This window comes from Leptinotarsa decemlineata, unplaced genomic scaffold (genome assembly GCF_025532065.1).
Source record: "Leptinotarsa decemlineata unplaced genomic scaffold, Ldec_3_MD MMD2_P_RNA_scaffold_5, whole genome shotgun sequence".
Classification (NCBI taxonomy): domain Eukaryota; kingdom Metazoa; phylum Arthropoda; class Insecta; order Coleoptera; family Chrysomelidae; genus Leptinotarsa; species Leptinotarsa decemlineata.
The window spans coordinates 1,877,000-1,895,921 of NW_027412532.1; the positions used below are offsets into that span (position 1 = coordinate 1,877,000).

The 18,922-nt window shown below is 35.9% G+C and overlaps 1 protein-coding gene across 1 annotated transcript; it reads right to left on the reverse strand.

The window, feature by feature from the left end:
* Positions 1-5,659: 5,659 nt before the first annotated feature.
* On the reverse strand, positions 5,660-18,425 carry Rassf (Ras association family member). The gene is made up of 8 exons (XM_023163042.2): positions 18,251-18,425; positions 17,765-18,033; positions 14,684-14,919; positions 12,731-13,066; positions 9,912-10,213; positions 7,524-7,772; positions 7,075-7,294; positions 5,660-6,174 (listed from the first exon to the last, which is right to left on the reverse strand). The coding sequence occupies exons 1-8, from the start codon at positions 18,288-18,290 to the stop codon at positions 6,114-6,116; spliced, it is 1,713 nt and encodes a 570-aa protein (XP_023018810.2). The 5' UTR covers positions 18,291-18,425; the 3' UTR covers positions 5,660-6,113.
* Between the last annotated feature and the right edge of the window lie 497 nt (positions 18,426-18,922).

Consider the following 18,922-nt stretch of genomic DNA (forward strand, 5'->3'; position numbering starts at 1 on the left):
CGATGTTATTTTATTTCTCGCCATAAACCTACAAGAATATTCTTCCATTGAATTTGTGAAAAAAGAAAGTAATATTTCAAAAGTGTCTAATCTATTGAGAAGTACTATATTTTTGTTGTTGATCAAAACAACGCGGCTGGCTCTTTTTCATCATGAAGGAAAACTCCTAAAGAAGATGACCACAAATGTCTTTCTTTCATTTTTTTGATAACGAAAATATCACTTTTGTCAAAAAAAAATCTGGGACATCCTGTATATGGAACTCGAATTGCGATAAAGTAGTAACAATGCTGTTTTCAAGCACTTCAGCTTCAAACCTATGTAAAAAATTACGACCAAAATGAACAGATTAAGAACAGAAAAAACATGTCAAAATCGCAGTTTCGGATGAAAAAAAAACAAAGTTTGTTCATCCTTAATCGACACATTGAGTGAGTAACCCTTCCAGTTGGTAATTTATATTGAAGGCAAATTACAGAGTTATTACCTACCTCATTTGTTGGATATTACGAAAGGCGTTTTCTTTCACCCAATTGAGGAGATTATTTTGTAACATTTCAATATAAAAGGAAGTGAATTATTAACATTTCATCATTCTGAGCACTTAAAAGATTTTGTTCTGCATCTGAAAGATTCGAAAGGATAGTAGTTTTTATGTGGAACACCTTTAAACGCACGTAAATCCGATTACTGACGTGGCGACGCATGCCGTGGCGACGAGTCGCCACGGCTGTGCGCACTGCGCAAGCGGCTGTGCGATTCTCTTGCCAGTCAATCAGTCAGTTAGTGAATCAGTCGGTCAGTGAGTCAAGCTGTTGATGAGTCAGTCAGCCAGCCAGTCAGTGAGTCAGTCAGTCAGTGAGAGAGTGAGTCAGTAAGCCAATCAGTGAGTGAGTCAGTTAATCGATAAGTTTGTGAGCCAGTCAGTCAGTAAGTCAGTTGGTCAGCAAGTCAGATAGTCAATCAGTCGGTGAGTCAGTCGGTCAGTGAGCCGTTGAGTCGGTCGGCGACACAGTCAGTGTGTCACAGAGTCGGTGAGTCAAGTCAGTCGGTTAGTCGGTGAACCAATAAGTCGGTCAGTCAGCGAGTCAGTCAGCATATGAGTGAGTCAGTCATTGATTCAGTCAGTCGGTGAGTCAATAAGTGAGGCAGTCAATCAGTGAGTCGCTCGGTGAGTTAGTCAGTCAGTGTGTCAGTCGGTGAGTCAGCGAGTCAGTCAGTGAGAGTGAGTCAGCCAGCCAATCAGTGAGTGAGTGAGTCAGTTAGTCGATAAGTGAGAGAGTCAGTCAGCCAGTTAGTCGATCAGTTAGTGAGTCAGTCTGTCAGTGAGGCAGTGGGTCAGTCGGTCAGTGAGCCGGTGAACCAATGAGTCGGTAGTCAGTGAGACACTCAGCATGTGAGTGAGTCAGTCAGTGAGTCGGTCGGTGAGTCAGTTAGAGCCATTTCATCAGTTCGGACTTCCATTGTCTAATATAATATAAATTGATTTGATAACCTTGAAACATAACTTGGTTGGAAAACTTTTAATTTTTTATTTTTTCATTTTTTGTTAATAAAATTTTTGATTTTTAAATTTTTTTTCATCTTTTATTGATATTACAATTTTTATTTGTTTGGTTGTTGTTGTATGTTATTTCTTTGTAATTTAAGTTTTTTGTTTAATAGTATTGTTATTTTCGGTTAATCTTTTTTTATGTTTTAAGGGTTATCAAATCAATTTATATTATATCAGACAATGGAAGTCCGAACTGATGAAATATACCACGAGACATTGTCACCTTCAAACAAACAGAGCCAGTCAGTCGGTGAGACAGTGAGTCAGTCAGTCGGTGAGTCAGTCAGTCAGTGTGTCGGTCGGTGAGTCAGCCGGTGAGTCAGAGAATCCGTCAGTGAGTCTGTAAGTCATCGGGTCAGTCGGTCAGTGAGTCAGTGAGTTGGTCGGTCGGTGAGTCAGTCATACAGTCAGTGAGTCAATCGGTCAGCCAATCGGAAAATCAGTCGGTGAGTCAGTGAGCCGGTTAGTCAGTCTGTTTTCGATGCAAAATGTTGAACTTCAATCAGAGGTTTTGGACAGGTAACGCAACGGAAATCGATCATTTTAATAATTGAGTACCAAAATAGGCCTCTGGCTCATAGAATATTCTGCTGTCATTTCAATAATTCACAGCCAACTGAGGTAAAGCGAATTCAGAATCGTGTAGAACGTCCATCAACCAGTTTGTGGTTTGGGATGCAACAGGATTATTTTCATACCAAACTACAAACATACTGAATATGTAGGTAGGTTTTAGTGGAAATAGGGATGATTACGAAAGAAAATGATGATTTTGTTCGGATAAACGAAAAATGTTGAAAATATATTTATGAAATGAAGGTAGGTAATTATGAAACGTGTCAAGGTTGTTCTTTCGAAGGAATGTAAAATCCATTTAAAAAATTCTAGTTGTGTTCGAAAGAAAATCTATTCGTGAAACTGTTTTGAACAAACTTTTGAATTGACTAATTTGAATACGTTACGAATTAAACTGTGAATGGTTGATAAAAGCAAATTTTCATTTTACAGGATCTACAGACCCTTCAATTCCAATACCGCCCTGTCCTGGAGCAAAACCGATTTATCCCTCTCGTGCGAGGAAAATGTACATTTTGAATTCTCTACATCCACTTCAGTCTCGCACGGTCGCAAGATAATCAAAGGGTTCGCAAGCTGTCTATTGAATTCAATATCCACCAACTCCCTTTCGGGAATTCCCGTCTATTCAGACTTTGCTTTCAGAAGTACACACGTGTCAGGTGAGAAGGGGATAGTTCGAAGAGTTTCCAGAAAGAGAGTTTCCTCTGTGATGTATGTGAAAGTCGATAACTTTTAGGTGGATGAAATAGTCTTGAAATGAGTAAGAGTCGTTTTAGGATCAAGTTTAGGAAATGATAGAATACTAGTGCTTAGTAACAATACAAGGTAACAAAAACGGATTTCTAGTCGTGATACAGACGTTGAAAAACAAGAAGACCGAGGATATATATGAAATAGGTGTCTATGTTGTTAAAAAGTGTGGTCATTTAACGTTGGATGTTCTTGAAAATATCATTAATACTTCCCATAAATGAAGGATGTTTCCCAAGTTGGCAAGAATCTCCCCAATCTATGAAAAGAATCCCCAAAACTACCTCAAAACTTCAGGCAAATATCAATCTTGCCTTGATTTTCAAAAATATTTGAAACTATTCTTTATAATCAACCAGTTAATCAATTCGATAAGAACAAAATCCTGAGTCCTCAGCAGTATGGTTTTAGGAAAAATATGTCCAGTTTGGATGGTATCAAGTCATTAACTAGTGCCATAAAAAACAGTTTTGAAAGAAACGAAAATTTGTTGGGAATCTTCACAGACTTAAGTGTGACTGAGGAAAATGGAGTAACTACGGAATAAGAGGAGTGGCCCTCAAACTAATCAAATCCTACTTGTCCAATCGATGTCAAGTAGTTTGTATTGAAAATCAGAGAAGCACTCCTCAGTCAATAAGTAGAGGAGTTCCTCAGGGATCAATATTGGGCCCTCTTTTCTTTATTATTTATATTAACGATTTGTCAAATATGTTCACCTCAAATATCGAGACAATTATGTATGCTGATGACACCACATTTGGTATCAGCATCAATAAAGGGGAGTGTTCGGCTACAATCCTTGGGGAAGTTATGGAACAAGCAAAAACCCGGTTCTTGACAAGCAATCTCATATTCAAATGAAAAAAACAGCAACAAAAGTCTCGAATAACTTTTTTCGAGATCAGTTGATCTCGAAAAAAGCTATTCAACTTTCACACCAAAGGTTCCAATCTCATCGTTAAACAAAAGTCTCATTTTCGAATCCAGAATATCCTACAATGTAGAAAACGATCTAGACATGCTGCACAGTAAATTTACAGGTGTAGGCTACTGTGGAACATACACAGTATGCAGGCTACTGTGGAACATACAAATGTATACAATTTGCAATACACTAAATAGTGCAGTATTTGCTATGAAAAAAGTTAAACAACTTATTAACCACTCCGCTGCAATAACTACTTATTATGCACTATTCGAATCCATTATTAGATAAGGTTTATCTGTCTGGAGCTCGGCAGCTCAGTTTCATTCAAATGTTATATTCGTCATTCAGAAGAGGGCTGTAAGATCTATTATAGAAGCTAATTTTGAAGACCTGCAAACCAATCTTCAAAACGTTGAGAATAATGACACTTTACTCTCTGATCATTTTTGTAAAGTTACTATATGTCAAACAAAACATAAATAGGACGATGATACTATTGATATTAAAATGTACAATATCCTACCTCTCACAGTACGTTCTCTGAACTTTACTAAATTCAAAAAACATTTAAAGACATTATTACATTAATACCTATATGGTATTAATGACTTTTTCCATTCATTCTTTGGACAATAGAAATTCAAATATGAAAAATTTGCATCAAATTTTGTGTGAAAAATGGAATTAAGAGCTCAAAAACACTTTAAATGTCGTGAAAGAACAACTCATGGCAATTGCATCACGACAATGTACCTGCTCGCTCGTCATCGTCATTGGTTGTTCATAAGTTTTTGGCTATACACTATAATCATGCCTTAGCCACCGTATTGACCAGATTTGATCCCTGCGATTTTTTCCTGTTCAAACTTTTGGAAATACCCAAGAAAGGACGAAGTTTTGCGACTATTGACGATATGAAAACCGAATTGCTGAGAGCTCAAGGGCATACAAGAACTGCTTCTAGAACTGAAAAAACGCTGGTGAAAAGATAGAAATTGATGACTAAATAAATATTTTGAGGGACATGTGTGGACGTGAAAAGTCTCAGCTTCCTCTTGACTTTCGAACGGGACAAAAATAAAGTTCAAGTGAAAATGCGTCATTTCAGTACTTTAAAAAAAAACAATATTATTCGGATATCACTAGCTGTTTGAAGAGCACAATCAACATTTTTTTCAAATGGGTCAAACGATAGGTCTTTGAATTCTCTATCCAACACTGTTTTTTCGAAATTGTACCAGTATTTATCAGTTTTATGCTATTTTCAAATATATGCAAACAAACCGTAAGCATCAATGAAAATTTCATTCAAATCTTCAATATATTTCAAATTGTAGTATGTACAAGTGCATATTTTCATGTAAAAATCCCCCTCCTCCTGAAATCTACCCCCTCCCCCAAAATTATTCCCAAAATATATTCGATAGTTTCATTGTTGAATTCATCAGCATTAATGACCACATATCAAAGTTCTAACCTCACAAACATTTGAATGGTATCATGTACCCAGATTTCTTTGCCGCCCTAACCTAACCAATAGGAGAACTTAGCTTGATTTCAAAACTTATAATAATTGTTTTCATTCATCAGAATTTTACAGACATTTCATTATGAAAACGGTAGGTGCACTATCATTACAGCATAGCTATTCAATAGTCGAAATCTGGATAAACAAGTTACTGAACATTTTTTTTCAAGTTCAAGGACATATTTGTCAAGGATACAACATTTTAAAAGCTCGTTGAACATGGATATTGTTGAAATTATTGGATTGAAGAATTTATGTGAGGAAGATGAAAAATTAACCAAGGTCAATTATAGAATATTCCAAAAATAAAACTCACTTGCCTTCTAGTATTTTATTGTGTTTTTTAGGTTCCCTCACAATCAGTAAAAATTACAGTCTTTAATAATCAAATTCTAAAACAACTAGAACAGACATAATTCAGTGTACTAAAATTCCATTAGTACAATAAAATTGACCACGTCCACTTCCCAGAGCAATTCAATTCAATTGCCAATGTTAATTACTTTCAAAAATCATTATACTGTTTGAAATCTGAGGAATGAACGCGGTAAAATTGAACTGCCTCGTATCTCATACGAGATTGAAAACAACGTATAGCACAAACGTTTAAAAAATTTATAAAAAATAACAGAGTATAAAAAGACAAAAAGTACGTTTCAATTAAAATCAATTAAAAGTTGAGTAAGTAAATGAACTTTCTTAAACAGATTCTGGTGATGTTAAATAGAAATAAAAACTACTCAACAAATTAAAAAAATTATTGCAGATTATCATGATGCAGCTTCGACACGCTTCAACATGTATGATATTCTTCTCCTCATCTCCTCATATCTGAAATGAAAAAATTAAACAGCGTTTACTCACAAGCCTGAGCATTTACTAACTTCGGATGATCAGAAAATATTCAAATATTGAACATTGATAATGTGGTAATTTATTCTCTGAAACAAAATAACTCTGTGACTTGGCCAACTTGGCTCAACTCGAGGTACGCTTCTTAATGATTCTGGATGTCGCGTCTCTTCAAGAAGATTCCCATCGATTTCCAGAGACTTCCATTACGGTATATAAACACTATCAATAGGCAGATGGAGCAAGTCTAGTTGACAGTGCGGTACGAAGCCATCTAATGAGGGTATAGACATCTGAGTAATAGTCTGAAGTTTTAGTTGAAGTGTTTGTGTTGTATCGTCAGTGAAGCAGTGAAATAAAGTTGAGTTTAATTGTACATTGTAGTCAATTATTTTCAAGCCCACGGAGAAAAGTAACAATAATGTGATAAACCAGTTTAAAGTAGATTCATGAAACGGGCAAAGCTCTTAGAATAACCCTAATAACAAGTTCATTTTTGCTAATTTCGATTCACCATAACAACCCACATTAAAGTCTGATTGAAAACCTGAACCATTTCCATTTTTGGAGCTATTGCAAAAGGATTATCACTGGAACAATTAAAAAACTCTTTCCACTTTTTATTTGCAATCAAAGGCAGTACAAAATCAAAAATTATCACAATTGAAGGCCGTATTAAACTTGAAAAGAAAATAATGCATCTTTTTATAGTGTTGACTGCACTTGCTGTCCAATGTCTCTCTATATGTCAAAAATTTTGTTTGTACTTCAACCATAACCAAATTCATAAAATTCAACATTCAACTGAGTAGTTAGTTGCGTTTGAGTTCGATATACTCAAACAACGAATGAAAATCAACTCCGATAACAAAAACTTACTTTTCTTTAATCCTAGCTACTTCCCTCTCCTCCTGCGAATAATATTGTCCTAGAATAGCCCGACATTCGGCCAGAGATAGGTTCAAAAATTGCGCCACCTCGCTACTGACTTCGGGAGTGTTGTGGCCGTCCATTATGTATAACTTCACGACATCCTCGTGTGGCCCCAATAAGACACGAGTCAGCAGAGGGTACTCATCCTCCTTCAACCTCCGTTGCTCTGTAATTGAAAATGTCTATCGAGCCAATACTCTTGGGGCAATGAATCGTTACATGCGTCATCATACAGTTGGGGCAAAAAACAACGTGAATGTTCAAATTTTGCGGTTAGTTTGTTCGGGCTTTCGACTTCATCACTTTGCCAACTTATTTCTGATGCACCAATAGGTGACGCATATGTAAAGATCCATTGCATATTCTGTATACCTCTTAGTGGTGAAAATTCTTACCTCCATTATCCCTAACGAAAAACAATGCGAAATTGTGCGGTTCGCTCTCGACTTTGTATTTCTCCAGCATCAGGTTGATAACTTCGTTCGTGCTGACTAGGGAGCTCACCCAAACGCTCATCTGACTGCCGTGCGGCGGTGTGAAAAAACTAGTCTCTCTGTCGTAGAAATGACCGTTGATGGAGCACCTCCTTTTGACTTTGCTGCGCGACAACCTCTTGCCGGACCTCCTCTTGATTGCAGTGGAACCTTTATGATAAAATGATAAGCCGCTTAGATTGAACAGCCTTCGAAATGCCATCAGTATCAAAGGAATGAGGCATAGGTTTGGTGAAATAATCCTGTGGAATTGGACCTAGTCTTTTCCTTTTCAAATATGTATACTAGATAGCGCTTAGGTCAGACTCCAGTCTAGCTACAAATACTTTGGCAGCATCCACCCCATGATATAGAAGAAATTTGGATGCTGAATCATTGAAAGAACAACGAATTTGGTATGGGAATGAGTAGGACTCGTTAATAAATTATTTATTTGTGAAGGAACGTGTGGGATACGGTGTATTTGTATGTATAGGCTTCAGAATTGATTTTCAAAATCGGCATATACCACGAAGGAAACTTTCAACTGCCTTCCAAAATTTTAAAATTTCAAATCAAAATAGTCCGCGAATTTTTTTTAGCTAAATTGGTAGAACTGCCCTTTATAGCTACGCGGAATTTGAGCGCCATGGTATGGGAATGAGTAAGGCTCGTAAATAAATGATTTATTTGTGAAGGAAGGCGTGGGATCCGGTTCATTTGCAAGTTTAGGCTTCAGAATTGATTCAAAATCGGCATATACAACGAAGGGAACTTTCAACTGCCTACCAAAATTTTAAAATTTCAAATCAAAATAGTCCGCGAATTTTTTTTAGCTAAATTGGTAGAACTGCCCTTTATAGCTACGCGGAATTTGAGCGCCATGGTATGGGAATGAGTAAGGCTCGTGAATAAATGATTTATTTGTAGAGGAACGTGTGGGATCCGGTTCATTTGTATGTATAGGCTTCAAAATTGATTTTCAAAATCGGCATACACTACGAAGGGAACTTTCATCTGCCTTCCAAAATTTTAAAATTTCAAATCAAAATAGTCGGCGAATTTTTTTTGTAGCTAAATTGGTAGAACTGTCCTTTATAGCCACGCGGAATTTGAGCGCCATAGTATGGGAATGGGTAAGGCTCGTGAATAAATGATTTATTTGTGAAGGAACGTGTGGCATCCGGTTCATTTGTAAGTATAGGCTTCAGAATTAATTCAAAATCGGCATATACTACGAAAGGAACTTACAACTGCCTTCCAAAATTTTAAAATTTCAAATCAAAATAGCCCGCAAATTTTTTGTAGCTCAATTGGCACAAATGACGCTGAATTTTAGCGTCATCTGTCATTTAGTTTATTTACGGTAATTAATTTGATTGTTAACCTCAAACGCGTTTTGCAATTTTTACAATGGATAAAAATACCGAGCAAGGAAATTGTCTTAAATTTTACACTGCAAATAGAATTTCGTGTGCCGAAGCCCTGGAAATGTTGCACGAAACTTTCGGTGATTCGACTTTATCAAAAAAATGTGCGAATGAGTGGTACGGTGCATTTAAAAGCGGTCGAGACGTTGTGGAAGATTTGCCTCGCTCTGGGCCTGCCATCACTATCCTCAAGCAAACCTAATATCGCTAAAGCAAAGAAAATGTTGACCAAAAATCGTCGTTTAAGTCTCACAGAGATAGCAACTGAAAGCTCTTAGTTCTCACCATTTTGAACGATTTTTCATGCATGCCGCTCCAGCAACTCCGACCCCACATTCATAAACCAGTCAACCCACATATGCAAATCAGTCAACAAGCTTCGGAAGGAACCGAAAAAAGCTAGTCAAAGTCGATCAAAGGTGAAGGTGGTGTTAGCAGTTTTTTTCGATGACCGCGGTTTTGTGTACTCAGAATTCTTATCAGAAGGTGAGACAGTAAATAAAGAGTATCTGAGCGTTATGCGGGTTTGAGGAAGCAAACTCAGCGAGAAAGACCAGTAATGTGGAAGAAACTCATGAATTTCGCACCACTATAACGCACCATCTCATAAGGCTATCTTTGTGAATGACTTACTGGCCAAAAACTCAACAAACCTCATCTAACAGCCCCCCTACTCACCTGATATCGCTCCGGTCGATTTTCCCACACTCCTGTAGCAACTGTTTTCAGTGGATAGATTACATTAAACATAATTCGCGAGTACTGCAGTCGAACCAAGAAAAAAATGCGTTCAAAAAACGTTTTGGTGGTTGGATTGACGGTAGAGTGAATTTGGATAAATAATACATATTTTGCATTTCAACTTTCCCTACTCACAAACCTTTGTTAGGCCTCCGCAACACAACTTCGTCCTCAGGCTGCTCCGATATAGAGGACACGTCGTTACTTGTCACGCTTATCCTATCAAACTCGGGAGAATGAGGATCTCTCAGACGGCCCAAGCAATCAGGGCCAGACATCGACCTGTTCAGGTGATTGCTCTGCAACGTCCAGTCGTCATCTTTGCTCGTTGAGGAAGACAGTAACGGAAGCTTGTCTTCGCTGGTGCCATTAGCGATGGAAGCCCTTAAGGTTTGACTAGAGTCGTCAGTCATTGTGATGTTTTTTGTCGGCTCGGATATGCTGGAAAAGTAACGGCTTGTAGATATTCATGGAAAATATTTTATGAGTCTCAGTTCATTCTCAGTTGATACTCATTCTATCAATCAAAATAAGTGTCATTTGAATCACTGCAGTTTTGCCAACGTAACACTAGCAGACCCGGCCACGCGTTGCTGTGGCTAAGGTTTTTGTTATATTACATTGTAGTAAACTATTTAAGAGGAACGGTAGGAGAACATCAGTCACAGGGACCACCATGTTTTCATTACATAGATGCCATTTGTAAAAAAAAATGGCGACCTCCATGACATATTTTCTACAACCGTAACCCGTTAGTACGATGAAATTATTATTTACGAACGAAGACGGAAACGTTAAAGCTGGTATAAAAATCCACTAGATTGGGATTTGAAAGGGAAGGACTTTGAACACGATTGATTAAAATGTATTATTATTTTTATTTAATTTTGTAACACATTAGTATATTACAAAGTTGTTAATAAATAACATGTGACACTTAAACTTATGAATGAGGTAGGTAGGGCAGGTAGTCTTAAATCTGTAACAATAATATTTATTATTTTGAATATAAGTACTTTTAATTTCAATTTAATGTAGCACTAATCGGTGCACAAGAATATTTCCGATGATCTTTTTGACGACCAAAGGCGTACCGTTGCATAACTGAGGTGGATTCAAATTACGTAGAATTATAGGGGAACCAATCTTTAATCAAAGATTACGTGGTGGCATTCCAGGTATACCTACTGAATTTAGAAATTCAATTGGAAAATTTACACTTTCATTTTCATCAATAACAGTATCGATTGATTTAAAAGACATCAGATCGCCTGGTAATAACTGTTGTATCTGGAAGATAATTTCGTCAACATCAACATTTTTGGCTCCCAAAATCGCCCGATGACTGAGCCAGTTATGATTCAAGTATTTATTCTGTATACCCGGAAAAATACTCCGAATCAATTCATTCTTTTCCTGAAGAACAGTGCAGAAATTGTCTGGCAATTTAATGCATTGCGTATTTGGTTGCAGTTCTATTTTACCGTTGTAAAAACAATTGAATTTCACGGTATTTCGATTACTACGAATTAAATTTAGCTTAGACTTTACCCTCAACAACACGTGGTGGTTATGCTATTGAATTGTAGCTTGTATGGCACGTTTGTAGGTTTAACATAGCAGCGCCATCAGATATCGCCATCTGTTAAAATCATTTGGAGTTAACAGATAATTGTGAATGTGAAATAATAGACAAATAATTTGCAATAAAATAATATTGTGACTATAAATTAAGATGTGAGCTATCCTATCTTTCAAGTTGGATCAAACTGCAAACAGTGTGCAAATTTGATTAAAATCGGTCAAGTAGTTTAGGAGTCCATCGCGGACGAACAACGTGACACGCAATTTATATATATTAGATATTATAGGAAGATACTATAAGTAAATCCTATAATTCATAGAATGAGTGGTCATTGTGAAATAGATCCAAGTCACAGTATACTATATACAGTAATCCCACTTCGGGTGATTTTTGGTTTGAATTTTCTACACGCAGACCCAGGAGTTGCAGTCTCAGGTCTGCGCAAACGACGAGTTCAAGACAGGCACGCAATCAAAGCGTTTAAACACTGCTCAACATAACAAATATTCATATAAACTGCTCAAAAAAATACAGTCGATGAAAACCATGTTGGGCACCTAAGAAAATTGTACAAATGATAATTTTGCATTTGTGTAATATTCAAGTAACCCAGATCATTTCGACAATGATGAACTATGTTTCAAGTAGATTTTAAAAATTCATGGGATCGGATGTGACAAAATATACTTTAATTTCAACAAGAAAAAAGACAAGATGAAGAACGAGTTTTGTTATTCATGAACCATGGTACTGTGCAAGAGCTCTCTAGGAGGAATAACGAGTCCCTGTGTGTATACAAATGCAAAATTATCATTTGTACAATTTTCTCAGGTGCCCAACATGGTTTTCATAGACTGTTTTTTTTTTGAGCAGTTTATATGAATAGTTGTTATGTTGAGTAGTGTATACACGCTTTGGTTGAGATTGTAGTAGGGAGAAATGTCATTAGTGTCAAATACGTCATCATTATAAAAAATGAAACTCCTGGACACGACATCAAAGGGACAGACGCTGAGTGAAACTACTGTATACAGAAATACTGTGTCCAAGTCATAATAGGCTTTATCAATTAGAATGTTGCTTATTTCTTTCCTTAAAATAGTCAAAGAATGGCTCTTCAGGTGCATGGGAGTTTTATTCTACATCTTTATTCCATTGTATATTAAGAAATCCTTTACAATCGTTAGGTTAGGATAGGTTAGGTTAACCTAACCTAGAAAGCATAACTTTTAGGGGCCAAACTGACGTTACTTTAAAATTTCATAATGACTTTGGTATGATGAGTGAAAAATTGCTGTCAAAACAGTTGTAAATGAACCCGGGAATCAACCGAATGAATAAATCAATGTTGTCTTGAAACAAGTGATTCCTACCTTTCAGTCTTGGTACTGCTACTATTGCTCTGGCTGGATCCGCTGGCGCTTTCCACACTAACCTGCGAAGGCAACGTAACCGGCATAGTCTGATATATACTCTCAGACACATCGATTTTTCTTTCTACCTGCAACAACTCGTCCAGTTCGTCCCACTCCATGTTTTTGATATCCAATTTGGACGGTAAAGTGACGCTTTTCGGAACGATATTCTGCGGAGATAGAGAGGAGCTCTCCGTTATGCTGGACTCGACAGATTCTGTCCCGCTTTCGATGCCGGTGTCGGACTTCGTTTCCGTAGTGATGTCGTCCGAATACGAGGATATGTCATTGCAACTAGTGGGGAGATGAAAGAAGGTTGAAGTGCAAGATAAATCATACCCGGAATTCAACAAAAAAAAATACTAATCGAATGTACCCAGCTTGCAAAATTTGAACTTTGCAACTTATTTTTTGAACAGACCCCGTATATCAAATTTCAATGTTTTCAACGTGTTCAATGGTTTCAAAGTCCATCTGGCGGCAAACAAAAATGAAATATTAAACTTCTGAATGAATAAAATCGATATAAATAGTTTTTAGATATTTCAATAAGCAAGCTCTCAGCTCATATGAAAGTCCAATAATTAGTAGTATGTAATACTACTACTGTTAGGGAAAAGTGCAGTTGTGACATAAGGTCTCTTGAATAATAATAATAAATATGCTTTATTGTCCAAAGAGAAACACTTATTGACAAAGCTTTGGTGAACATTGCTTTTTTGAGAAAAAAAAAACATAGTTAAGTACATGAAGTCAGAGTATAAGCTAGTAGATTAATAAAAAAAATCTAGAGTCCTACCATAAAAATGAAAAGTAAAAATTTTGAATGTCACATTTTTTGAAAAACATTGGTTATATACAATATAAACAAATAAACATACCTTCACGAATATATAAACATATATTATATACATACACACACATATACACATACAAACACAAAAATAATTTTTAAAATGCCAAAATAATGTATGAAAACACAAATATATGTATAAAATATGATTAAAAGGTATCGTCATAAAATTCTTGCAAACTTTAATAGGGCCTCTCGATAAGAAAATCCTTGGTTGATTTTCAAAAGTCAGTACAGTTTACTACGCATTTCAGGTAGTTAGGAAGATGATTATACATCTTGAGCCATCATACAATATAGAATTTTTAGTTGAAGTAGAGTTAGGTATGGGAAGACTTAAATTTAGGGTCTGGCGTAATGAGAGACACTTGGGGGAGTTCTGTTCTATGATTATGCACTAAACAAACTGTTTCTAAAATGAGTAGAGCATTCAGTGATAAAATTTTGTTTGCGACAAACAAAGGCCTACAAGAATCTCGCCGCCTGGCTCTACAGAGAAATCTTAATGACCTTTTCTGCAGAATAAAAATCGAATTGAGTAGAGTTTGATTACTTACCCCCCAGAAAGGGATCCCATATCTTAGATGTGACTCTACTAATGAATAATAGACAGTTTTAGCTGCCATTAGTCCTAGTTCGTTAGAAGTTATTTTCACAGTATATACAATATATACATTGAACTGGATTTTTCGAAATTCAAAGTCAACTCAAGTAAGATGAAATGACATGTAGGTTGACACTTTTAATTTTTGAAAAGTAATAAGCAAATAATTTCAATTACTCATTAAAATTCGGTTTTCCATCAAATTTAAGTAAATGAGAAATAGAGTGGGCCCAAGGCTGCATCCTTGAGGTACATTACATGAAATTATTTATGTAATTCAATTTAATGTACCACATTTTCAATTTTCAGCAAGTCATTTGACATTTATCTGATAAATGCAAATATATTAGGCTCCATTACAATTTATCTTGCAATACTTTTTGAATATCCAACAAGAGACAAACACATGACACCATGTTAGAGATAAAATTCAATGAAAATCAATACCACCTACCTTGTATCGCGAGATATGTTCTGTACGTCTTCGTCCGTGTCATACTCCGGACTGGATGAACGATAAGAGTTTCTCTTTCTTACGGTTACGACGGTTCTCTGATCGTCGTTCTCTTTCAAATGGATCACTCCGTGTACACCCCAGTGGATTCGTAGAGAGCCTTCGAGTATAAATCTTCCGTTAACTTCTCTGCAACGGATCTCTCCGCTTTTGCCTTCGTAAAACTGATTATATACCTGAAAATAATTATGAAAATTTATTGTTATTAGTCAAATGTGTGCTTTCTGAATCTATATGCCAGAATTATTCACTTATTTGAGATTTGACATAAAATGCCTGTATTTTACCTGTTTTGTCGAAGTAATATGATATTGTGCCTAATTTTTATTGAAAATCTACCTATTTTTGGATTATTAAAATATAATAGTTGTCTGCTAGGTTTAAATGTTCATCTATTTCGAACCTTCCAAAGAGTTTCATGCTTCCGTCAGAGGTTGAGTGTTGTTTGAAGATCATCAGTGTTATTATTAGATTGACTGGTGCCTCAGCTATACTTGTTACTTTATAACAGCCAGTTAGTTTGGCGCATGTTTAGCAATACAGTCGATCATCACCTGTTAAAAATTCCATTTTCAAATGATTTAACAATAAGCAAAGCTTATTGTTAAACCATTTATCTAATAAGTTTTGTCATTAGCTGCTGTTATAAAAAGATATTGTGGAATAGTTTGTTGTACCAGTAACTGATGAAGCTACAGTATAATGAAACGCGTTTTAAATGAAATTTATTGTGAGAATTCTAATTATTATCAAGGATAATATAAAATTGAGATTTTAATTCACAACTTTTCCTTTTGTAACTATCAACTAAACTAAAAAAAGTAAAACTATCAAACGATATTCCCCCATTTCGAAAGGCAATGGAAACAAATTCATATTTTTTCAACTATTTTATCTGAGAAACCTTCAGAAAAAAACATACAGTGTGTAAAAGCCAAATGAAATAAATTCATTGGTTCGCTTACGGTACATATTTTAACAATATCCCGAAACACGTCAAATTTAAATTATAATTTGACATACTTAAACGGAAAAATGCCCTTATCTTCAACCTGCGTTGAATGACAGGTACAATCCAAATTTTTTAAACTCACTCAAAACTTATTTCATGTTTAGGTACTGATAATAAGAAAGTAAGCAAAAACCATGGCAATGTTCTTTTCAGATGGTATCCTTTAAAAAACTGTAAATAATTTCCGTGGCAACGTTAGTTTAAAACGCCTTGTAAACTAGTATTTTAATTTATGTTTATAGTTCGTTAACTTCAAGTCTGACAAATGGTTAGATTACCGGAAATGCATAAAATAACAGTTTTACAAATGATTAGTTACGGAGATAAAACCCGAACACAACAGGAAGTAACTCCCCTATTTCATGAGAAATTTCTTGACTTAGCGTCCATATCTCAGAATAAGCTGATAAAAAAAGCAGTTATCAATGCAATGAGTGATGAACTCAAATTAGATGTGATGCTCGAGTTTGAGGAAAACCCACATACATCAAGTAGACAGGCATCCACTACATTCAATGTTAGCTAATAAATCCAAGTGTTGGGGCCGATTGATTACTGTAGATGAAACTTGGCTTCACCATTAAAACGCCCGAAATCAAAATACAGTCCCAACAGTGGACTGTAACGAAAATACCGCGTCTAAAAGAGGAAAAACTGTTTTTTCGGCTGGGAATGTGATGGCGACTGTTTTTGGGATAGTCATGGAGTTATTTTAATTGATTCTCTTCAAAATGGAAAAACCACTACTTAACAAGCTGAAGGCAGAACTTGCGGAAAAACGGCCACATTTCATCTCAGCGGTTTTCGTGGGGAAAATCCACGAATTACGGTTTGAACTGCTTGACCATCCACCTCACTCGCCAGATCTAGCCCCAAGCGACTTCTTTTTGTTCCCTCATCTTAAAATTGCTCTCGGAGGACAGAGATTTTCGTCAGATGAAGAAGCAAAAACTTTCGCGAACAATTATTTTACAGAGAAAAACGCCGATTACGATTTGGACGGGTTAAAGAGATGGGAGTATCGCTGAGAAAAGTGTGTAGAGTTACAAGAAGACTATGTTGAAAAATAAAAAACAATCTGAAAAAAGTCTTGAATATTTCTTAGGTCAGAAACTTTCAGACCGCCCCCTGTATAGAGCCACCCTGTATTCAACCAACACTGAATATTTTATGTATGTGGAATGCTCACAAAATCATTTCCAGACATCAAGTATGGATAATGAGTCTACTGTATTTACAAGTGCTATAAATAGACAGTCACCTCCATTCAAAGCCTCTTTGTTCTTCTCTATTTGAAAACATATCCAACCTCAAACACTTATTGACTATATCATAAAGGAGAATGAAGCAGAGTTTTCAAAAGGAGGACATAGTTTGACTGGAGAGGTGAATGACCTGTTTGAGGGAATCTGCCAAGGTCATTTTAGAAATACTGTTGCAAGATCATGACTAATTGAGAAGCAAATAGTAGCAATATTAGATACTCTTCATATGCCCGGCAGTTTGAAACATGACAAGTGAGACAAAAAAATCATAGTTTTATAATTATCACAATTACCTTTTGTGTTTGTATATCGAAGGTCACAGATTGATATCTTATTGAGATAGGAATGACCTTTCTTTGGCCGTTACTTTATGAAGATTCATAGTAACTTCACAAACTACACCGCAAACGATTTGATCTTCACAAATTTGATTTACAAAAACATCACGACATGTTTCTCTAACACAGCAGCTTTTCCGTAGTTAATTACATAGGTACTGAAACCTAATTTTTCGCTTTAACTTTTATATACCCCACGTAACCACTAGTGAGAACTATCTGCTCAGGTACATAGTCAGGTTTTTTCCAAGTAAAAATAAACTCCAGAATTCTGAATATAAAGAAACGACATAAAGAGAGACATAAAGAGAAAACAATATAAACTATAACTCTAAGCAGAAATGTGTATCAATGTAAAACTACCACATTATTACTCAATGAATTTATCGATACTTTCAACGATTACCTTTATTTTCGATTCCAAGTGAGACCTAGGCAAAACGGCACCATTATTCAACTTCGGGAACTCTTTCTGTGCCCCAAAGCTCTTGTGAGATTCAACGCGTGTCCCATGTCCGAATAGTTGGGGGCCAAATAAGGCCCCGTAGCAAGGCACATGACAGTAGGGGACACCTTTATGTTCGGCATGCTGTCCGGGGTTCAATCTCTTTCCGCACTCCTCGCACCTCAGGCATTCGGGGTGCCAGTTGTAACCCAAGGATTGTTTTCTTTCAGCTAGGAAAGGGATTGTCAAGTAATGACAGGTTCATACACTAAATAAGTACTTTGTCTTTTGATGTTTCCTCAAGAAATTGTACAATGTAAATTGGAGGCTCGTGCACCACATTTTTACTTTAGAGTGCCGCAATTCCTTCAGGTAAAAGATACCCAATTTGATGTATGAACCAGTCAAATATCTGTTTAAACAAAGAAAATGTGGATGAAAACTCACCGAAATACACCGGTTTGTGACACTTGTGACATTTCCACATGATAAAACGTGGAATAAGAAATATTTACTAACAACAAACATGAAAATAAACCATAATTATCATAAATTAAACACTTATTTCCTAATTATACGTGCACGTCAGATAATATCATTGTTGTCATAGGATGTCACTTTGACATTTGACAACATTCTGGACTAGGCACAGGCAGCATTGCCAAATCATTCTGATATAAATGTATATGATAGAAACTTATATATTCTGTTTCAATCCCTCTCAGTTGGAAGGCTCACATTTCTAGTCTCACTATAGTAAGTATCCTTGTTCTATCTGTCTTTTTGTATGAACACAATAAACTCAAAAACTGTTGATGGGATTTTTATATAGTTTTCAACAATAATGGACGCAGTGAATTCAGAGAAAGGGTTGTGAATTATTGGAAATATAACAGTGTTATCCAGGCATGATCTACACGTGTTTTCAAAGAGTTTATCATGAAATTAATTGAATGTTTTTGTATGAATATGAAGAAATAAAAACCCAAAACGTAACTTCCATAACAAACAAAATGTGTGACTCAGTTGTATAACATAAAAATATAAGCTTTTATTATTCTGAGTGTTTATTTTAACTTAGGTTTGTTTCAATCTAGATATCTAAACAAGTTCTGAAAA

Coding starts and splice junctions, on each gene's coding strand:
- Rassf (XM_023163042.2), bottom strand. CDS start 18,290: ATGTGGAAATGTCACAAGTGTCACAAACCGGTGTATTTCG. Junction 18,034..18,250: donor TCACAAACCGGTGTATTTCG/GTGAGTTTTCAT, acceptor TCCCTTTCCTAG/CTGAAAGAAAACAATCCTTG. Junction 14,920..17,764: donor ACTTGGAATCGAAAATAAAG/GTAATCGTTGAA, acceptor AATTATTTTCAG/GTATATAATCAGTTTTACGA.